This window comes from Diospyros lotus, unplaced genomic scaffold, assembly GCF_014633365.1.
Source record: "Diospyros lotus cultivar Yz01 unplaced genomic scaffold, ASM1463336v1 superscaf1, whole genome shotgun sequence".
Taxonomy (NCBI): Eukaryota; Viridiplantae; Streptophyta; class Magnoliopsida; order Ericales; family Ebenaceae; genus Diospyros; species Diospyros lotus.
In genome coordinates, this window is record NW_026267104.1 from 542,566 (window position 1) to 566,006 (window position 23,441).

General features: G+C 35.5%; 2 protein-coding genes across 2 annotated transcripts; one reads left to right on the top strand and one right to left on the bottom strand.

Annotated features, from left to right (window-relative positions):
- The first annotated feature begins 6,359 nt into the window (after positions 1-6,359).
- LOC127793080 (alpha-1,3-arabinosyltransferase XAT3) lies at positions 6,360-8,359 on the top strand. Its single transcript, XM_052323855.1, has 3 exons — positions 6,360-6,715; positions 6,814-6,891; positions 7,085-8,359. Exons 1-3 carry the CDS (start codon positions 6,574-6,576, stop codon positions 8,257-8,259), a joined length of 1,395 nt encoding a protein of 464 aa, XP_052179815.1. The 5' UTR covers positions 6,360-6,573; the 3' UTR covers positions 8,260-8,359.
- Positions 8,360-9,458: 1,099 nt separating this feature from the next.
- LOC127793035 (DExH-box ATP-dependent RNA helicase DExH3-like) lies at positions 9,459-23,096 on the bottom strand. Its single transcript, XM_052323790.1, has 19 exons — positions 22,560-23,096; positions 21,558-21,712; positions 21,383-21,470; positions 20,947-21,192; positions 18,963-19,058; positions 17,489-17,677; positions 17,212-17,371; positions 17,004-17,134; positions 15,671-15,838; positions 15,308-15,580; positions 14,050-14,244; positions 13,676-13,879; positions 13,397-13,466; positions 13,133-13,281; positions 12,012-12,320; positions 11,582-11,641; positions 11,279-11,431; positions 11,036-11,146; positions 9,459-10,552 (listed from the first exon to the last, which is right to left on the bottom strand). The coding sequence occupies exons 1-19, from the start codon at positions 22,932-22,934 to the stop codon at positions 10,064-10,066; spliced, it is 3,621 nt and encodes a 1,206-aa protein (XP_052179750.1). The 5' UTR covers positions 22,935-23,096; the 3' UTR covers positions 9,459-10,063.
- Positions 23,097-23,441: the final 345 nt, after the last annotated feature.

The following is a 23,441-nucleotide window of genomic DNA, read 5'->3' on the forward strand; positions in this document are numbered from 1 at the left end:
CAAAGTATATAAATTAAATTAATTCAAAAATCAAGTTTAGAAATGTAATTGAAATAAAAAAAAATGAAAGTACCGAGACAAAAATATGAATTTTGCCCATGTTGATTACTTTTATCGAGGAATACTGGTTATTATATATATATATGTATATTTATAATTTTGTAATACCCTAAGAGCATAAAGAATGATAATATATATAGAGAATAGGTAAAAAATGAAACAATACCACTTTGATGTCTTTTGGGCTGAATGTAGATAAAGAACTCCAGGGTTAAACGTGTTTGAGCTGGGGAAGCTTAGAGATGGGTGACCCCCTAGAAAGTTCGTGTAAGCCCATCAGGATAAGTTGTTTTGGTTCTTTTTATCGCTCGATACGGGATGTTACAAATGATATCAGAGCCGACCTCCAAGCCTCTAAACGCAATTGTGGGGCAAACCTCAGTGAGAATACTGAGTCCCTATGAGGGGTGCGTATAGGCACCTTAGGCAAATTTCACATTGGCCATGTAAAGGGGGGAGATCTGTGATCGGTTGTAAGGTCGCATGATGAGGACGTTATGTGTTCAAGGGATGCAGAATGTAATACCACAAGAGCACAGAGAAGAGTAGTATATATCCAGAATAAGTAAGAAAAGAAATAATACTAGCTAGATACTTTTTGTGTTGAATGTAAATAAAGAATTCCCGAGTTAAGCATGCTTGAGTTGATGAAACTCAATGATGGGTGACTCCTTAAAAAGTTCGTATAAACTCATAAGAATAAGTTATTCTGATTCTTCTTATCACTCTACGTGGGATGTTACAAATTTATTCAAAATAATTTAATTATTAGTTAACATGAGCAGTTTGTTGGAATACAAGCCCCAGCTGTGATAATTTTAAAAGCATGGGACAAATATGGATTTCGCCCATCCTTGTCACAAGCTTTTAAATTATAAGAAAAACTAAAATGAGCTAATCTACTTTGCCGCATACTAACAAATGTTAAAAATATCAAAATAAAAAATTGTCACAGCTTACTCATTGCTCTTTTTTGCTTTTTATGGCCATCAATGTAATCACTGACCACTGTTCTCTTGCCGTTGTTGTCTTGTTGTCATCATCTTGTCTCGTTGCCTTTTCAACTGTCACTGCATCCTCTCAGCAGCGGTCAAAGAAACAACGAGGTGAGGCGACAACGACAAGGCGGCAAGGCAAAGGTAGCGGCGATTGTGGTTGCATCGACAGTCATGGAAAGAAGAGATAGCAGCGGGCAAGAAGTGACAATTTTTGAAAATTTACAGTTGAGGCGAAGGTTTTTTTGTTCTTTTTATGATCCCTCAATAAGCCTCTCAGCAGCTTTGTTGGGAAAGTTGCACTGCTCAACTAAAATAGGCATCTTTGTCACAAGCAGTAAAGAGCTGGGACTTGCATTCCAACAAACAGCTCATGTTACCTAATAATTAAATTATTTTGAATATAAGAATTCTGGTCACTCACGTGTCTATTTGTAGCCTATGAAAGCAACTCTATGTAGCAATAAGCCACAGGTTTAAGGGCATTAATTAATTATTTATTTCAACAACCCACCCTACAAAAAAAAAAGGGAAATAATTTTTTAATTACCTAAAAAAGGAAAATAATTTCTTAACATATAATCGGTAAATATATGATTTTTTATAATTAAATACTATTTTTATAAGATTTTTTTTTAATTTCTTATAATATAAATGAATATTTTTATCAATTAATTGTATTTTATTTTATGTAGTTCCCACAAGTCTTAACTCCAATCCAATTTAAATGACCGGGTATATGAAAGAGCATTGCCCCAATTAGACTTCCATAATTCCATTGATTAACATCAATTAGATCTGGTTCCATGTGGGTTGGGCCAAGCTAAGAAAGTTGTTAACTATTGGACCATCTCTAAAATGGCAATAAGCCCAAGCAATGGGATGGAGATGTGTAGCCCACCATGCTGATGGGTTTAAATTCCAAAATTCTCATAATCCAAAGCATTAAGAGATGGTTAATCCAAAAAGAATAAACCCATTAAGGAAGTGGGCTTCCCATTAATATTGGGATAAGTTTGATTCAGAGGACTCAAATTAGCCTAACTGGCATTCTGATGTCATCACAATTATTATTTTTGTTAAAGAAAAATAATTTAGCATTTGGCTTGATGATTTGAGAACGTTATTAGTGTTTGATTAATGATTGATAATAATACTTTTAACAATAAAATTACTAGAAGATGTATTAACAAAAGTGTTTATGTTGTTAATAGTATTTGAAGTACGATGTCTGTGATTTTTTAAAATGTTAATTATAAATTTAGAAAAAGAAAAAATTTGGAGCTTTTCTTCACTTCTAAATAGAAACATAACAAAAAATTCGAATGTTTAAATTAAAAAAAGCATACAAATTATTATCGGGATATAAATAGATTATGGTGATAGATCAAATGATTAGTCAATGCAAAAATGAGTTTTGGTGCTATCTAATTGTTAACGGATAGTAAATCTAGAAAGTCACACACTATATAGTACAACTCTTGATATCGACATTGTATATTATTGTGTCTGGACATCATTAATAATTAATAATGATTGATTTTATATAGTATTTAATAAAGTTTATATTGTACTCGAGTAATGATTAATCACTCAAAAAAGGATAAAGATGTCATAAAAAATCATCTCCTTTTAAGTATTAAGATTAAAATATATATTTTGTCATGAATATATGCGTGTGCATATATTAAAGTGATGTGATTGAGTGGTTGTTAAAAACTTTTTTTAATTAGGCAGACGCAAGCATGTCTTTGGGAGATGGAGTCTTGTATATGGTTAGTCCAAACCAATGTTGTACCTATCATGCATCCAACACAAGCGCTGAGAGAGAGAGAGAGTCAATAAGAGATGGTTAAGATGTCCTACTCCTAGCTCCCAACAACTCATTTGCAGGGCTTAACGTTACACCAACCCTCAAATCTTAGATAAAATTTGGGAAAATTAGTGGCTTCACAAACCCACTTAAGGCATCAATATGTTATTTAACTTCATAGTTTTTCCCTACAAGCTAATTTTTTTGGTCCTATCCCAAAATTAAGGCTTTTTAGGATAAATTTCTAACCAAATGCCAACTTTCTCACTTGAGAATAATTAATTATTAGAACCCTAAGTAAATTAACTATCAATTTTCATTAGTTATATTCATCTAATTTAAATGAAAAACAAATATAATATGAAATAAAAATTATTCAAAAGTATTTTTGAACATTTAAAAAAAATAAAACCTCAAACACTTTTGAGACATTTGCGTGGATCATAGGTACCTACATAATAGGAGATCTTAATTTACTCCATGCTTGTGCACTGAATCAGTTAGTCTAGGTGCTCTGGTAACTTGTCAATCTCACCTACCACATTTGCACCCTTGACTTTGAGGCCGTTTACCTTTATTTTTTTGGTTTTTATTAAGTAAATTTAGGAGACACATGTAATAATTTTATAAATCATGTGTGTTTTAGTTTAATTTTTTAATTTTTTATAAATAAGCATGCATTCAAAAGAGTCACAAAACATCTACATTATAACGAAAAATTAATGCATACCCTAAGCATTGCAAAAATATTAAAATGAGAATGTAACAATATAAAATTTAAAATTAACAAAAATATACACGCTTCACAATATATTTGTACAAGAAAAATATGCTAGACATCATATGCATCATTTTGGATCCTTATTCACTTGGCTTGATCTTTTAGATCCTTTATTCGTCTTTTTAATTTTATGTTTTCTCTTTTTTTAAACTGAGATTTAGATTTCATAGAAATATTTTTTATATTCTCTAAAACTAAAACTATCTATTCTTTCATAATCGCCATTCACCAGTCTCTCACTATCACCAGTTTTTTCAATATCCACCCCTATAGAGGGCATATCCTTTGAATTCTAAATACAAAGAAATTGATTGTAACCCCTTACCACTAACCTAATCTTCAAGAATTTCTTTTTTTTTTCTCTCTATAAATATTTCTCTTCTGTTGTAATTTATATATTTTGCACTTGGTAAGATTTTTACCAAATAAAATAAGAAAGACTTTACAAAACAATCATATGAAGGACACATAACCCTACTACTTTTGAAATTATAAATCAAAATAACGACTGCTTTAATTAATTTAAAAGGAATTTATTATTTTACTCTTGAAAGTTAATCTGTATAATAGTCTTAATCTATATGTCCTTCCAATATTGCTAACATCACCCTCTTACCATATCCTTCTTTTTTTTAGCACATGGGTTGGGTTAGGTTGAATGCATTAATGCAAGAAAGAGCTTTCTTCAACTCTGATAATTAAAATTATTAATAAATATTGTTGGAGCAAGGAAGAATGATTACAGTTGAAATCATTTAATTAAAAGCTAGTTGATTTTTAGTTTTTTCTTTCTGAATATTATTTGGATACTTAAGAGTGACATTTGATGTGCCACTCTGGTATTGAAAAGACAGTGAAAACATAATAAAAACATAAAACCAGGTCTAGAACCATTCTCATATAAATGGCAGGCAGGCAAGGTGAAAGCTTACCCGGCTTCATTGTTGTTTAATGATTTTTTTTTTAATATAACGTTTGTGAAAATGAATAAAATTATATTATATGAAGATTAAGTTAAAATATTTTTCAAATCAAGATAATACTGAAAATTATTTTAAAATTTTTATCAAACTGTTTGTTAAATTTTTTTAAATGCACTGGATAACACATATATTATTTTTTCTTACCTATAAAGATCAAGATAAATTTATCTAAAATGACTAAAATAAATTTATTTATAAAAACTCAAATAATAAATAATGTAATTTCGTTTTTAAGAATCATCAGATAAATTTAATAAAAACTATTTTTGTTTATAATGTATTCTATATCACTTTTTCAATCCATATATCTTGATTAACAAACACTATCTTAAAAGATAGATGAACATATAGAGTTACCATTAATATAAATGACAGTATAAAATATAAACAGGAATTAATTAAGCTAATAAAGAAACTTATCTTTCTTGTTGATCAAGTGCAGAGAAATAAAAGTAATGTTATAGAAGGAAAGCACAATATATAAAAGCCCATATATACCAATTATGTGAGTACTGATACAGCCACATTCATATAATCTTACCTGTTTTTCTTTGTTAATTTACTATTCATCTATAAATTAGATAATTAATGAGTTTCCATGAAGAGAGTTTTCCTTTTCATATTTTGTTTAAGCATGAAGTGCATTTTTAGTACATTATTAGACCTTTTACTTTGCGGGAGTTTAAAAAAGTTATTTTTATTTATGGGTAATGCAGTTTTCTACCATGCATTGCTACGTGGTGCATTGTTCTTCAACTTAAATGAGTGGATATTGCGTCACTATTTTTTTTTTTTTTTGTGGGCCGCCGTCACAAACAACTCTTTGAAGGTAAGAATCATTTGAAGATATCTCGAGATATATGAAAGGGATCAAATATCAAATCTAGCTTATGATGATACGTGAATAGAGAAAATACATCTTCTAGAATTCAAGCTTTCTAAAATATGAGACATGGAATCTCAGAAGATCAAGCAAAAACAGGTAAGTTTGCAAATCAGACCCTTCCAGAATAGAAGGCCGAGATCCCAATACGGTAAGCAATCACAAACCCTTAACTATGTATCTCCTCTTAACCTGCAATTTTTGCTAATGGCTCCAACGATAGGAAAACCATTAATTCAGGGATTCTTCATTCATTTGCATACTTGAAAGAGATGCATTCTCAACATCCCACTCAGCAATTTGCCCTGTTCTCTCTACTGATCTGAGTGATTAAATTCTTGGAGGTGTGCATTTGTGCATCATTAGCAATTTTACTTTCGCCACTCGAACTTTGACTTTTGAATCATGAAAAGATAAGTTTATCATTATTTTGTGCCATTTAAATTAACGAGTTCACAAAATTTAATAAAGATGAAACTCAAAGCCCAAATGGGGTCCATTTGATCAATGGAAATGGAAACTGCTACATTGAACATATACAGTCTCTTCTTGTCTTTCTTACAAATGTATCGTATATGCATATAGCAACTACTGTATATAACTATACAGTTTCCTTTTCATTTTTTTAAGAACCTTAGTTGCTACAGACTTTTCAGAAGCCAATATCAATACCCGGCAGGTCATTCTCACTACATGCATGGATGAAGTACACACCGAAAAAGAAAAAAAAAATTGATTAAAAAGGCAAGGCCGTCTAGAAGTCCCTTTCAAAACATCTTAATTAATCAATTCATATAGCAATATAATTAAATTGATAGCTAGCTAGCAGTTCGTGGGGAGCAAACATGTTGAAAACAAAACCCACCTAAACCCTTCTCCATTCGTTGCAGAAAATCCCACTCAAATCTTATGGATATGCTGGCAACTAATACTTGGTAAAACCATGGATTAAATGCTGGGACTGGCCAGGCTCTTCAATACCCTAGCACCGAGAAAAAGCTTCTAGTATCTGTATTTTCTCTCCCCAGAAAATTAGTAGTTCCAAAAGAGCAGCCAAAATGATCTATGATTCCATCTTGGCCAGAAGCTTCAGCAAGCATGAGCAGAGGAAGCTGGGATGTGGAGCTTTTCTTACCTCCTTAATCATTGTATTTACAGTCATTACAGTGTTTAAACCTTATTTGGGCCCTCTAAGAGTTTGTAAGTTCATTATTTTCTTTCCTAGTTTACCCAGCTTGCAAATGGTTTTAGTTTCTTGTTTCTGCTTCTAATTTACACATTGGAAATGGTTTTTGCAGTGAATTTGCGAGTTTCATTGGGGGCTGGCCTCGAAATGCTCAGGACTGAAGAAATATTAAGTGAACCCCAGCAAAAAGGTGAGTCTATATTCAATCCTTGACGTTCTAATGTGGCCAGGGTGATAGCCAAGTTCCATGGAGCGAAGGTCTCGGGTTTGAGGCCCCTCCTGACTCTGCCCATGGGATTTGGCTGGTCACTCGCTATGTGAAACTAAAGGTGAAAAGGCTGATGACTGACTGACATTTATTTCCTTGCCAATGATGGATGCAGAAATAACTCGAGACAAGAAATTCAAGCCAATTTGCAGCACTTCAGAGCCAAGATCTGATGTTTGCCAGATGAGTGGAGATATAAGGATTCATGGAAATTCTTCCACTGTTTTTGTTGCTGTAACTGCTTCTGGCACAGCCATTTTCCCGGAAAGCAGCTCATGGAAACTACGGCCTTATGCTCGAAAAGGTGACAGAGCCGCCATGGAAGGAGTCCGAGAGTTCACAGTCAAGATGGTGAGGAGTTCGTCTCAGTACATCCCTAACTGCACCCACAACCACAGTGTTCCAGCCATTGTCTTCTCAACCGGTGGCTATGCTGGAAACCACTTCCATGACTTCAATGATGTGGTGATACCTCTCTATCTAACTTCTAGAGAATTCCATGGAGAAGTAAAGTTTCTTATCAGTGACAAGGAAGTTTACTGGGTTGAGAAGTTCAAGGAAGTACTCAAACACTTGTCCAAGTATGAAGTCACTGACATTGATGGAGAAACAGGAGTCCACTGCTTCCCAAGAATGGTTGTTGGCCTTAAACACCATGGAGAGTTCAAAATTGATCCTTCAAGATCTCCATATTCCATGAAGCAATTCAGGGAGTTCTTGAAAGGAGCCTACTCACTGAAGAGAGAAACAGCCATCAAGACAAGAGATGGGGAATTCAGAAGGCCGAGGCTTCTGATAATCTCAAGAAGAAGATCCCGATCCTTCACGAACGAAGTTGAGATAGTCCAGATGGCAAGAAGCTTAGGGTTCGAAGTGATTGTCGTTGAAGCATTCATGAACTTGGCAACATTTTCCCAGCTTGTGAACTCCTGTGATGTGATGATGGGAGTCCATGGAGCTGGGCTCACCAACATTGTGTTTCTCCCTGAAAATGCTGTTTTCATCCAAATAGTTCCTTTGGGGGGTTTGGAATGGCTAGCAAGAACTGATTTTGGAGAGCCTGCAAAGGCCATGAATCTGAGGTACATTGAGTACAAGATTGGTGAAAATGAGAGCTCTCTTTGGCAAGAATACCCACCTCAACATCAAGTTTTTAGGGACCCTTATTCAATACAAAAGGAGGGTTGGCCTACTTTTAGTGCAGTGTACTTAGAGAGGCAAAATGTAAAGCTTGATGTGGGGAGATTTAGGGCCACTTTGTTAGAAGCTCTCAATCTTCTCCAAATGTAGAGTGCATTTATTATCATTCTCCCTCTTTCTTTCTTTTCTTTTATTCCAAGTTTGAATTAGTTTTTATTTTCTCATTAAATTATTCAATTATTCTATCTCATAGAGTAGTTTCACTCACGATATTTTTATTTTTTTTATCTCTCTTATCTACACTTTCAAATTTTTAGACTAAACAAAGTTATAAAAATTAATTTTTACTGGCTATTTAATTTATATAATAAAAGTTCCATACCTATACTTACTTTTTAAGATTCTTTGTCACTAGTGTTAAAACTTCTTTATAGGTGAACTTATAAAGACTTTTATGTATCTACCTATTGTGTGTGATTTCTTCGAAATATTGTGCATGTAATTGCAAGTTTTCATCCACATAAAAAAAGAAAACACTCTACTTGTATAAGTTGATTCAGCTAGCTAATTCAGTTTACATGTTAGATTTCGTAGTAATATTAACCATATATGAACTATAAAGGATTCTGAATTTTTTTTTTCTATTCACTTGGGGTATCTAAATTTCGCTTGACTAATTCTTAGGGATGGATGATCTGCCCCCTGATGCATCCTCTAAGTAAATTTGAATGTAGACATAATCTATATACATCTAAAACTCAACATTCAGTACAATCCATATAAAACTTAAACTTTTTAATAAGTGACTGCATTGATTCAAACCTTAATATTTCATATAAAATTCTAAATGTTTTACCCTTAGCACCATACCTGTGGGGGCAAGGGTATTGGAATTTTGGCTTCTCCTGTGGAGGGCGATAGTTGAATTTGTGAACTTTCGTTTGGACCGGACCCATAGCATACCTAATGGCAGAAGGTCAACTAGGGCAGTTGCTCTTTAACTTTCAGTGTAGCTTTTTTTAGGGTAATCGTTTCGTTTAAAAAAAATGGACAACTGATATATTACCTAATGTTGAAGCAATCATCTAAACTAAACGCAAGAAAAAGAAATATCGTACAAACCAACGACTCATTTGGATTCATATGTGATCAAGCCCATACCCGTTTTAAGACAAATGAAGCCACTGCCTGCCTTCACAATACGAACTAGTTATCTTTCAATTACAAAGAAGCAACCTTGCAGTTGTCTATCAAAGCTTGATTTTATGTAAGTTGCAGTGGAACTGAAAAAATCTAGCAGGCCCAAGCATCGTGCATGCATAAAAGCAGTGGTATACATGGAGCAAAGCTTCACAACCCCTCAAATACTAATTTCATCTATGGTATTAATATAATTCAGGATGACCCAAAATGAGAGAAATCCCTGCTGGTGCCATCCCGACAGGTTTGTTCGCACCAAGAACTACCTACACTAAGGATGTGCAGTTATACGAAAGATCTTAAGTGTGCTAAAAGCTTGTCATTACTTTACAGAGAAACCATGCATCGCTGATTCTTCACTATACGACAAGCAATCTTCTATTTCTTCAATGTAATACGAATGAATACACATGATGCAAAATGACTGGTCACCTGATGCAGCGCCAAATCCAAATTGGGCTGATTCTGCGGATGAAATAGATACAGCCCGGATCGATATATTGACTTATCTATCAGCTATTAGGCTGGACAAGGGCTTCAATCTCCATTCTTGATGGGTAGTGTCATCCCCGCCATTTCACGTTGAAAGAGTCAATAGCCATCTCATTTCTGATCTGCTGGCCTCCAGCTTAAATGACCAGAAAGATTTGACTGCTTCATTCCAGGTCCATCAACATTCTCAACCTGGAGGAGGAAATCTTCTTCCTTGGCGAGTAACAAGGGTATTGTATGACAACTCTTTATTCACAGGCAACTACCTCCACTTAGAAGAAGCATGAACTTTACGTTTCTTTTTGCTCTTCTTCAAGAGGATTGACATATTGTCAATAGCTTTCTGAGATGATTGGGTGTCACCCATCAACCATTGTATGGCCTGCGCTGCTGCATCCTTTTCTGCCAGTTTCTTATTGCTGCAAGGCTGACCTACAAAGTCCAACCCGTTAAATATTACAGTGGAGCGAAACTTGTTATTCTTCAGTTGTGTAGTCTTATAGGTGGGTGCTCCATGCCCAGCCCTGGCAAGCAACGTCTGAAGCTGGCTCTTGGAATTATCACCACCATCACTACCGGCAGAACTTCTCAAGGGCGTCCCTGGCATTGTCTCTTTTGCTGTCTGCTTTGAGGATGATGGCACCTGGCGACCAAATACAAATTTACCCTCGTTTCTATCTTCTGATACCAGCAGTCTTACTGCCAACAGGAGCTCGTTATGATCTCGTATGTCCAACTTGAGGTTCAAAAGCTGCCAGTAACAATATGAAAATACAAATAATAAGCATCAAATGGCCCTCAAATCACACAAGAAAGACGTATAAATATAGAACAGAAAAGGGATTCTGAATTCAAAACTAGACTGTTAAACTTGTACATCATAAGTACAGCTGCAATATTAATTTTACTGACCAAAAAATGGACAGCATCATTTAGCATTTTACTATGGCACTAGAGAAAAGTTGGAAAGGTGAAAAGGTCTTTCTTTTTTTTTTGTGTGTGCGTGTGTGTTTTGGGGGGGGGGGGGGGGATAAGAACATGGGAATTCATTAAAAGCCCAACTTCGAGAAAACACAAAATCCATCATCACGAGATATATACTTCATCCTTTTTTTTTTTTTTGGCTCTACCTTCCAAAAGACAGTCCACCTGGCTTAATGCCCGGTGGTTGGAAATCAAAATACTTGAATACTTACTTTCTGTTGATAAGTTCTTCACTTAAATATATACTTACTTTCTGTTGAATAAGTTCTTCAAGCTCTTTCTTCAGTCTTAGATATGTATCTGCTAAGGTAGGTTTCATGAAAAATTCCAAGTAGCCCCCCAACATTTTCAAGTGACCATCCTATCAAAAAGCAGAAATTGTCTCAGTATAAATTATGGCATAATAGCATGGACAAAATGATCCTTGCAAAAATATTTTTTGTAGGAATGGATTCCTGATGGTATCAAGTATTAGGCGGAAGAAGGAACATACCAAACCCCCCCTAGACACGTTTCCTCCAAATAAGAGAACCACAGAATCAGATATAGCTGTTGAATCCCGGAGAAATACTGTGTTCACTTTAACCTTTTCATTGAATACCAGCCACGGGAATGGAATTGTGAGTTCCTGGCCATTCACAGAATTCTGGAAAATAAAGGAAAACAAAACACAATCCACATTCAGACCAAAAAGAAAATAGAAAACCTGAATGTACTGATAGTTTCATTATTAAAACAAGCTTATTAGCAAACAGTTTACCGAAAACAACACACAATGAACGGAAGAGTCACTTACTGAGTAAAGAAGAACCTGACCATCCTCCATAGTTTTCAATGATACAGATTTCTCTTTGTTCTGTAAAGACAGATTTCAAACAGTTCAATATCTAGCTTGGAGTTCTGGAGAAATTATTCCACCAATTGTGATAACATATTTTCTCCTCCTTTGTAATAGATTTTCAATTGAGTAACAGAATAATCAAACAAGAATATAAGAGAAAAATCACGTGAAGAAAAGAAGCAGTGAGGAAGAAAAGAGTAAACACACCCCCCCCCCAAAAGAAAAAAAAAAACCCCCACCTACCCAAAAATGAAGAGAAAGAAAGAAAGGAACTCTTTAAAGGGTGACAATAAAAGCTGAAAGAGTTCACATACAGAGAAGTGAGGCCAATGATGAAAAAGAAAATGGGAAAAAGAACAGAAGTTAGGAAAACCCCATAACTCACCACCACAGAGCATATGCCTGGGAACAAACCCGCACAGATAATTGCCCGAATCAGATGCTCATCAGGGCTCCATGTGTTGCAAGCTTCTCCATTGTGATCAACTAGACCAGCATCCTTGAGCAAATAAAAGAATTGCTTCCGGAGAGAGTCGATGGCTTTTAGTGTTTGTGCAGAGAGGAAATTTCTCCAACAATACTCATGACCAGATTGTTGTCTTTCAGCTTCTTTCCAACCCTCATAAGCCCGGACAAGAGCAAGATGGTCACTGTAATCACGGGCAGAAAACTGGGCTTTTGCAGATTCTGCAAGCTGCAAGAAGTGAAAAAGAAAACATTTTAAACCTCTAAAACGGAAACAAGAAAAAACAAAAGAGAACTTCAAGGACCTCTATAATAATTGTAGAGAAATGAAGGGGAACAATCAGGATGTTATACTTGATACGGTCTCACAAATGAAGATAGTAGTTTGTTTATTTATTTAATTATTTTTGGAATCAGGTTGCAAATGAAAATCTAGTGTTATATTCTAAGTGATTGTCAGTCAATATTGGGTGGGAATTTAAGATAGGGTAGGAAACGAACTGAGTCGAAAGGAGGATAAGGTAGGTGTAACGACAAAAAGGAATTGAATGGCTTTTCATTCTTCATCCTTAATGTAAACAAGCAGAGCAGAACACTACAAGCCACAATAATGTAAAGATTTGACATCACAATGGAGATATCCCGTGTATCTTCTGATAAACATTAAAACTGGACCTAGTAAATGTCAATACAGCATCCAAATTAAGCATGTCTGGAACTTTGAATACGAGATGTGTCGCTGGCCCCCAAAGGGAACAAAGCTTTGATATATATTAGAATCTTAGGTCCTTCAACCCTAACTTCAGCATCCAATCGTTCACCAGTGCAAGGGCTGATGGTTTATAATTGAACAATATTCCATTTACTTGTCCCAAGAAAAAGAGAAGATAAATCAATGCTTTTAATGCAGTGGAATAGGAAAATAACATGGAACTGCTACAAGAAAGAAAGGACTAAATGTCAAACAAAAAACAGAACAAAGCCACACAAATTAAAACTGAGCATCTTCTGCCACTATTTAGGCAAGGTAAGTTGACTTACATCTTTCTTGTCAAATGGCATCAAGAATGGATCTCTGACACTCAAACCAGCTACAACAGTCATTATTGGGTCTAGACAGTTGAAAATAGCTCCCAATAAAAGCATTTTCCCCAATTTTGGCTCAACTGGAAGCACAGATAAATTGCGTCCTGTAAAACAATGAGAATAGCCTATTATGAAATGATACTAAAATCATTTTCTACAGCAGCTTAGGAGAATGACTACAGAAGCAGAAAATGCATAAACAATACAAATTTTTAGTACCAAGTACAGTTAGATTTTCATTCTCATCCAAAGCACCAATGATCTTCAAATATTCAATAGCATTTTGAACCTGGAAAAGAAAATGTTATCCAAGGAAATGCTAGAAAAAAACTGCAAATAGATTACACTAATGAGACAGGAAAAGAAAACACAGATTGATACTCTTAATATGCATCTGCAAATTTTAGAAGCACATAATTTTAAACTAAAAAAGTTCTTATATTTTATAGTTCTGATGACTGGCTCAAGAATGTAAAGCACAAACCAGTAGGGACCTACAGATAAAGGCTCTGGTGGCTGCAAAGCCCTTGATAGGAACTCTGAGATACTCCCAAGTTGTAAGCTTTTGATTTGCAAGCATAGAGACTGCAAAGGTGTCCTTAAAAGCTCGGGAAGTTGATAATCAGCAAAAGCATCATAGACACATCGGGGATAGAGATGGTAACACTCGCCTGGTTGAACACGTCCAGCCCTACCTCTTCTCTACAGAATGGAGGAGAAATTTAGCATAAGTTGCATCCACATGACCACATAAATGGTCTGCTTTGAATTATTTAAGAATCATCTCATTAAAACTATTCAAACAGTGATTTCACCACTAACAAATATTCCCTTAAACTATCAATCATCAAATGCAGACTAGAAAATTTTACCTGCCGAGCAGAAGCCTTGGAAATCCATGAAGGAAGCAAGCATGGAGTGTTATTCAGAGCATCATATGATGTCTCTTTAGCCTTCCCACAGTCAACTACAAAGACCACATCATTAATTGTGATACTTGTCTCAGCCATGTTGGTGGCCAGCACTATTTTCCTCACTCCATCTTCAGGCTTATCAAATATTAACCTCTAGAATGCAGACCAGCAAATAGAGATGAAAAGTGGGAAAGAAATTAAGCATTAGAATCTCATTGATATAGATAGTACACAAACATTAGATAATTTGGACAACCAAACATGGGTATCATTCAAAAAATATAGACATGACAAAATAAGAGCATGATTATCAAAAAAAGAATATAAAAAATACCAAAAGGACATAGCAACAAATTAACATATATTTCAATATGTATAATATTAACTATTTATTCATTTGTACATAATAATACACATTAAAAAAAATACAAAAAAATATTAAAAAATTTATTGTCACATTCAACATATTTGAAAGAAATGTGAATTTAAGTCTTATATTTATCTTAATTGGCATTTCAAATTTTTAAAATTAGTTATAAAGGATGATAGATGAATAGATGAGTTCAGGCCTACTCCCTCCTTCTCTCACACTAATGTTGTCCAAAGAGCTAGAGAAGCTCAAAAATGGAAGCATAAACAAAGATGCTAGTTTGGGCCTTTTGCACTGCAATGGAAGAGAGAGGTCTGGTGAAATTTTTGAACTGGCAGTCTGATAGAAATGCCCTTGCAAATTAAAAAACTTAAGAGGACCCTCCATTTTTGTCACCTAAAATCTCCGTACACACTCCTATCTCTTTGTCTCCACCACCAGAATTCACAGCTGCAATCACTGCCCGGCGCCCCCCACCCCCCCCAGTGGACCCCAAACAGCTTCAGTACCACAGCCTTACAATCCATCACCAAGGCCATATATCCACCACCAGCATAGCACCAAAGAAAATACCTCCCTCCCTTGAAACTTTACCCTTTTTCTGGTTCTCTCTCGCTCTCTCTCTAAATCCCCCCTCCCTGCAATGTGTGGTGATAAAAGTGGGGAAGTTAGGGTTAGCATTGAGAATGAGATTTTCTCCAAGAAATTCTAATTTTTCAATTTTGGGGAAGGTGGGGATTGAGATGCAATTTTTTGATTCATTACTCAGTGTTTCAATCCATTCAGGAACAACCATTTACCAAAATGGTATGAAATGTAAGTTTAGTAAATTCATGGTAAGGTTACCTGCTCCGAGCTAGCCATGGAGCCATGGCATGCAAGCACCAAAACTCTGTTTGGATCACCCAGAAGTGGATGAGTCTGTAGTTGATCTTTCAAAGAGTTTATGTCATCCCAACCAGTCATGAACACCAAAACAGCACCAGGCCTTTCCCTCCTAACAATATGGCATAGCACATGTTCAATGAGATTGAAGCCGATTGCATCAGGATTCCAACAGGATAAAGACTCCCGTGTTCGTGGACCATATTCCCTAAAATCAGCAGCTTCAAGTGCATCCTATTCCAGGAGTGAATTTGAAGATGAAGTGTTTAAAATAATAAACAGCTGCATTACAAAAGATGCAAGAATTTTCTAAGATTTTTATACCTCCACAGATGAAGCAATATTGCTCTTCTTTTTTCTGAGAGCTTGCTTCTGCATTTTCCACATCTTTTCTTGGCCATAATTATCAATCTGGTTATATTGAGTTAAACTATAGCCAGTCATTTCTAAAATGTTCTCCAGAAAAAGACTTCGTACCGGGTATGTAAATCCCTGAAAAGAAAACACCCCCAACAAAAAAGCACACACACACGAGTGTATGATCCATGTGAGCCAATTTTGAAAGAATTACAGGGCATGTATGCGCATGCAATAATATATATTAACATTTGAATATTGTTTATAAATATTTAAATTAAACATTTGAGCAGTGCCATAGCTAGCAGCAGTTGGTTAGTTCAGCAGTTGAGCAAAAGAATGGAAGCAGAAAAGCAGCCACTTCAGCAAACAATGTAAATGCTTTAACCATACCTTCAGGAGTAAAAGTATCACCGGAGTATTCAGTAATAGGCCAATTCTTAATGACAAACATGCTAGGTTAAAAAAACAAAACAACCGATATGTGGGTAGATTACCCCACCCCCACCCAAAAAAAAAAAAAAAAACTTTTACCCCTTTTTTTCAGTTTTGGACTGAACTTTTAATTTTATCAATAGTAGCATCCAAATTTTTAATTTTGCTTCAATTTTGGATTGCAATTTTTCTTCTGTTAGTAGAAACTATTAGATATTAAAGTGGTGAAATTAGATTTGCTGACTGCCACCTCAGATTAAAATTGTTGACGTGGCTAAATAAATACTAAGCATACATAAAAATATATTTTAGCAAAAAATATAAACTATATATAAATTAAAAAAAATACACTTGGCAGCATCACCCCATCAGCACCAATCCCTGTTGTATCATTTATATATATAGTTTATATTTTTTGTTGAACATATATTTATTTAGGCCACAACAGCATTTTTAATCTGAGGTGGCGGCCAAGCTAATATAACTTGGATGTAATTTTAGGATTTAATAGTTTTTATTAACGGAAGAAAACTGGTAGTCCAAAATTGAAACGAAATTAAAATTAGATGATAATTGTTTGGTCTGAAATTGGAACACAATAAAAAGGAAAAGGGGTAAAATTTGAGTATTTTGGGGGTAATTTACCCTAGATCTAAAGATAAGTTCTAGATGAAATAGATTTCTAGAACAGATTTCAATACCAAATATTTAACTATCACAAGCAAGAATTATGCACAATATTGACACTAAAAAATAGCAGTCTATGCCAAAACAAACACTGGATGAAAATGTAATCATTAGTATAATCAAGGGGCAGGCTGTTATAACATGTATGGATATACTGCTAACAGTTTTCTGGACATACAGGAATATGGAGCATAGGAGCACCACCGAAGTATGAGGAGAAAAGCTCAGCATTCAATGTAGCACTCATTAAAATCAACCTTAATTCAGGTCGGCGAGGAAGAAGATCCTTCAGGACAATAAGAAGAAAGTCTGAAATAAAAGGCAAGGCATGTTAGCAAATATATCCAAAATAAAAGGATGGGAGTTTTTAATGATTCAATGATTACCTTCATTCATCCCACGTTCATGAATTTCATCCACAACAACATGAGTTATCCCTTTCAAGTTTCTATCAACAAGTAATCTCCTTAACAAAATACCAGTGGTACAAAAAAGAAGGCGAGTATCCCTTCCTTTCATCCCCTCTAACCGTACTTTATAACCAACCTTCAGAAAGAAAATAAAAAATAATGAGAAATTACTTTCATCTGCCAAAGTGAATGCAAATAATCACAAAATTAAGATTGTACATTAAGATTCCAACAAGCAGTGGAAGGAACGTACAGATTCTCCAAGACTCTCCCCTCGCTCGGCAGCAACTCGTTCAGCAACAGCCATGGCAGATATTCGTCTAGGCTGAGTACAAATAATACTACAGAGAGCTCCACGAGCAGCTTCAATTTCAGACTCCAAGATATATTGAGGAAGTTGGGTAGTCTTGCCACACCCAGTTTCACCAGACACAACCACCACCTGCAAGTTCATTACATATATGAAGATAACCATGATCCACTAATAGAAACATAAATACCAGAATATATAGGTTTCGTGCTCACTTCATCACATATATTATTTACCCCCATTCTCAGGCAATTCAATCACCAAATTGTAGTGTAGTTAACAAAATGTCATTCCATAATCTTTTGGATTTTATATTTTAAAAAATAATAAACAACAAACAAGAAGTTAAAAACCAAGAAATCTGGGGAGTAATGACATTTGTTGAGTTGTTGAGTCTCCCAGAAACTTGCCCAAGTCATGTAAAGTACGCAAGTTGGTTTAAAAGTAAATTACACTTTGTATCCATTCCATATATTTTTTTATTGCTTAATTCATTAAATGGACAAATTGCATCTTATAATTTTGTGAGGGGAAAAAATAATTGAAATAATCTATTATGTATCAAAAAGAATAGGGAAGTGAAATAACTTATTTCCATTTTATATTAAATACAGGGCAACCCAATCATATCTTCTGACATGCTTATCCCATAAAAGAAATACTAAACACCCCCCAACCTCCTCTACTCTCTCTTCCTACTTCTCATATTCTCCATCTTCCTACCGCCATCCATCTCATCATCCTAATTCTTTCCCTCCACTTCGGCACCATACCCAACTTTTCTCCACTCTTACCCAATCCATCACCACTCATCTAATGACACCACCAGACTTGTCTACTTAGCTACTAATGGGTGCTGAGTTTAATAAATTAATTGATTGAGAGAGATTGTGAAACCCAGGTGGCAAACCCATGTAAGAAACCTACAACTGAGGTAAAGGATATCCACTTGGGCTGACTTAATTGGTCTCTTATCGCAGGATAGCAAAGAACGTCCACTCAAGCTGGGATTTTAATAGGCAGGGTAGTAGGTTAACTGGAAGTGGGCCAATTAGAATCAAGTTAGATTTTCAGTTCTGTCATGATCGTTTTCTAGCAGTTGTAAAAGTGGAGGCTAACAGAAGGTTGGATTTTAAAGTATTAAGGTATTGATCGTACAGTTAAAAGTTAGAGCCACAAAGTGATACTTGGTGTTAGCTATAGAGGTTCTAATTTAGCAATTCACCCAACTTTAAAGCAATAAATAAGAAAGACAAACAAAAAAAGTTAAATTGGAGGATGTGGAAAACAGATTATTCACATTGTCATTAAAGCATGGAAACATCCCTTAACCATTCCCTACTAGTCAGCTCAAAAATATAAGAAAGAAATAAACATAGCGTAAGCATTCAAAATTCAAGAAACGAGTCAAAAGTACCTGATTTTGAGAAATAGACTTTAATAATGCATCTCTCTCTTTGTATGCTGGGAGACTCCTACGAAATTCGAGCATCTTTTGGCCTTCTGGAGATTCCTATGGTATAACCATTTGTCAAAATCACATATGGAGGCAATTAATTGAACATAGCAAAAAGAAATGGATAAGATAAACAACCCCCATAACACTTTTTTTTTTCATCTGTATTCAGTAAGATACAACTAATATTCTGTCAAACACAAATCACATTCGCAATCAATATGTGCCTCTCAAGACTCCCTCTATTATCAGATTACCCAAAAAAACAAGCTTAGGATTGCTCCAACAAGAAACTTCCAAGAGACTATGTCCATAGATGTGAACAATAAATTTTATGAGTTTTATAATGCATTATCCTTCAGAACAAGGGTTTACATGTTTACAGGCTTTTTTTGTTATGTTTATCAGGTAAAAGCACATGATAATTAAATTTCTTGACAGGGGTTGTACAGGCCACTCACAGACTGTAGGATGGTCAAGTTGTAATATTAGGTCTTATATTGATCTTTATCAGGTCCAGCAGATTCTAGTAGACAAAACTTCCTGTATCACTTTTCTTAGTACAAAACCAGGAGAGATCAGCAACATATAAATACTGTGAAATCTGTATATTTGGCATAATAGAGATTTTAAAACTTGCAATGAGCTTTTGTGTGCTTCAACATGCACTTTCCATGGGCATTCCTCAGGATTAATGGGTGAATACCCAAGTAATTCTTTCAAGGTTTGTGTGGGAAGCCAATGCAACTTTAAATTGCTAAACTGGCATGCAAATATCTTCTTCTCAACAGATCCAAAATCCTCCAATCTTCAGCCTAAACCCCACTTAAATTCTTTGATGATTCATTGTCTTTTCAGTTAACATCAATACCTACAAATAACAATGACAAAATCGTCCAAGAATTCATTTTTCTCCTTTGATAACCATTATCCTACAATATATTTCTACCCACACAACAAAACCTAGCATAAGCACCCATACCCAAAGCCTCCTGAAGCTCCACTACATTGGTTTGGTATTAAGACTAAAACAAACTTTCTTCAACTTAAATCTCTTCATCCCACTGCCAAGGTACCAACATGAATATTTCTTCAACTTAAACCTTCTTAATGAAATTTGAAGCTATGAAAAGGTAGCACAGTTCGAGGATAAGTTCTTTGAAATTGAAAGTTGATTCTTTGGTTAAAAGATTCCAATCTCTAATGATTCCAGTTGCACCATTGTTTATCAACATCATATCACGTATAGAAATCAACCCCATGAGATTTCAACCTCTATAATCAACAAGTAATGGCTACAGATATTGCTTACCCCTCCTACTCTTGCAGAAGCGCCTAATAAAGATAACCAGGGAATGTCAAGGAAATGAAAGTTGATGTTGCCATAGAAATTGGAAAAGACAACAAAAATGCATTGGTCTATAAAAAAAGTAAAGAAATGAGCATGCGGCTAAATTTATGATTAACAAGTGTTCCAATCTTTGATTTTGTCTCATCAAGTCAATGGAGATAGGTTTCATCCCATCATAAGATTACATCCAAGGAGAAATCTGCACCACCTAAACTATGTTTTTAAGTATGCAAGAACAAGGTCCACGGGTTTCCGTACAGATACAGAACTCAAGGTCAAGTACTTCTGGAAGGGAAAAAACAATGCATAGTACTCCTATCAGAAAAAGAAAAAACCATTGGTGAGAAAAGGCATATGCAGAATTTCAGTGCACTCTTTATGTTATATATAGATAAGGTCGAGTTGATCATTTTTCTCAATTTCTTAACATGAAACAAGTGAAACTAAACAAGAGCCATATGGCCCAAATCTGTAGATTACAACGCAGCCTCATTTCTGCCAAGATGCATAACAAAAGCAATGTGAAGGCTATCATTTAGAACACAACAGAATTGCCAGGTACAACTATGCTGAAATAAATGTACATTCTCTCACCTGCCAATCTTGCTGCTTATTGTGCAGCTGCAAACTTCTACGCCGAAGGATTTTTTCTGCTATAATGCTGTTCCGTATCAAGGGCACCTCTTGCTCTTGAGCTCCTTGATCAGTATCAAGACTGCTCACGGTGCTGGAACTTGAAAAGGTATTATCTGAAAAGTTGTCCTTGTTTGCAGACTTGCTAGAAATATATGCTCTAAGGTGTGAATTTACTTCTCTTTCCAACCCAAAAGGTAAGACAACCTGAAATTTTTCAACGATACCTTAAATCAGAAAAATAAAATAATACAAATAAATTTTGGTGGTCTACGAAACATGTTCATAGTTCATTTGTTTATAACAAGAAAAATATGCTCATTGTTCCTTCATTGCTTATAACATAAATGAAGAATGGGATTTAATGACATAAAAAGTTCGTGGAAGCAAAAAATACCTCCCTCTGTGGACGTTTATCATCCAGATCAGATCTGTAATTAGGCAGTGGGACTTTACTGACAACAACTACCTTTGAAAAATGCCGGCTGCCAACAAAGAAATACATTTTAGCATGCTTAATAAAAGGTAAGGAAAAAAGCAAGAAGACCAAAAGTTATAAAAGCATAAGATACCTATATAAACCCATTCTGGTCGCAACTGCTGAAATTTGATCAAAATCACGCCTATCTTTTTTCTCCCTTGACACCACTTCTTGTTCATCTTGGTTGCGCATAAGCAAGGTTAACTTCCACTTCCACTCTTCAATGTTATCAAGGGTTGAAGCACACTGGTAATCACAAATCAGCAACAGAAAATGACCAGCATGGCAAATGGCCAAGTTATTTAGGTTATTAAATATATATTTTCCATGTAAAAGCAACATGTATATACATAAAGCAATGAGTTAAGAGCAAAAGTTTAGACATGAACTTTGGAGTATAATCCAATGGAATGTAATCAAAGAGTTCATCTTTTCAGCAATGCGCTGATTGATAATACATATTGATAGGACAAGGTTAAGAATAAAGTACATATATCACATAACTAGTGAAAGTTTTGAGTATTTGATGCTAGAAAACTGTAAGGAGGGGGACGCCCAGCAAGGCTGGAGACTGGATTAATTGTTAACTTTGGTGTTCAAATCTCGATAAACAGCCCAGGGAAAAAATAAAAACAAAAGACAGAGCAGGTTTATTATCTTTTGACCATTGTCCTCTGAGTCATGCTTTAGGCATAGATTTGTATTTAAAAAGCTCTTCTAGCATAGATTTGTATTTGCATTTTTTTACACGTCATAGTTAGTATGACGTGGACAGCTTGAACAGGACAACGCGTACTTATTATAGCCAATAGTGAACACAACCTGAATATACAAAAATTTCCTTTCAGACTACTGCAACAGCAGTTTAAAAACCAACCTTCAGTTCATGCTTTAGAAATAAGGAAAGTAAAAGAAAAACAACATTTCTTTGAATTTGGCTAGTCTTGTTCCAATAATGCAGCGAATCCACTGCAACCCAGGTGATGAAGATCAATTGCGTCAGCGTGTTCGACTTTACCAACTAAAGGCTATCCTAAAAAGCGATCAGTTAAACCCCTGGCAGTCCAATTGAAATTGTAGATAGAAAACTCACCAATTGACGAGACTCGACCTCCCTATCAGAGTCCTCCTCGGAAGCATAATCATCATAGGCCAGCCGACCATACGGCGAACTCTGATGATACAAGTAAGGGAAACAAGAACTTCTCTGCTGCTTAAAAACCAAAGTGGAGCAAAGACTGGACGAGTCCGCCGCCGCCGAGGAGGAAATGGCGGCGGCAGAGGACCTCAAGCGGCAGTGCGGGGGGACGCCGGAGGCGGAAAACTGAGAGGCGCTCGAGCTGCTCAACCGCGGCGGGCGGCGGCTCAGGATGAGCGTCGCGTGTTTAGGGCAGAAACGGAAGCGGCGACGGAGGTGTAGCGAAGTCGTTGTGAGGTAGTCGAACAGGAATATTGAGGAGTAAGGCATGGTGTGGTTTGGAAGATCGGAGCGAAAAGTTTCAGTGTGAGAAATTGAGCATCCTTTCTCTGCAATTGAGCATCGTTTAGATTTTCTGAAGAAGAAGAAGAAGTGGAGAGAGCGTGAGAGAGAGGAGAGATAGCGTTCCCTCCCCCAGACCTGGGGGCTTCTTGTGGCTGCAAGCAAAATGGGCCGAGGATTTTTATTCTGGGCGGGGCGAGCTGCACTCACAATTGGGCCCAAAATTAGGCCCAAATCGAAGACTATTAAATTACACCGATCCCCCCACGATGTTTGGAATAATTACTACATTCCATTTAGTTTAAAAAATTGCAGTAATGTCTTTTAAATATTAAAATTTGTAACAGCGAGTTCCCCTAACCAAGGATTGATAGATTTTCTTAAATATCAAAAACTACCTTTCTATTTGTATATTCTTGTTCTTTCTTTCTTTATTTATTTCTCCTTTTTTAGCAAAAATAACAAAGGTATTCTTTATTTTTTCTTTTCTTTTCT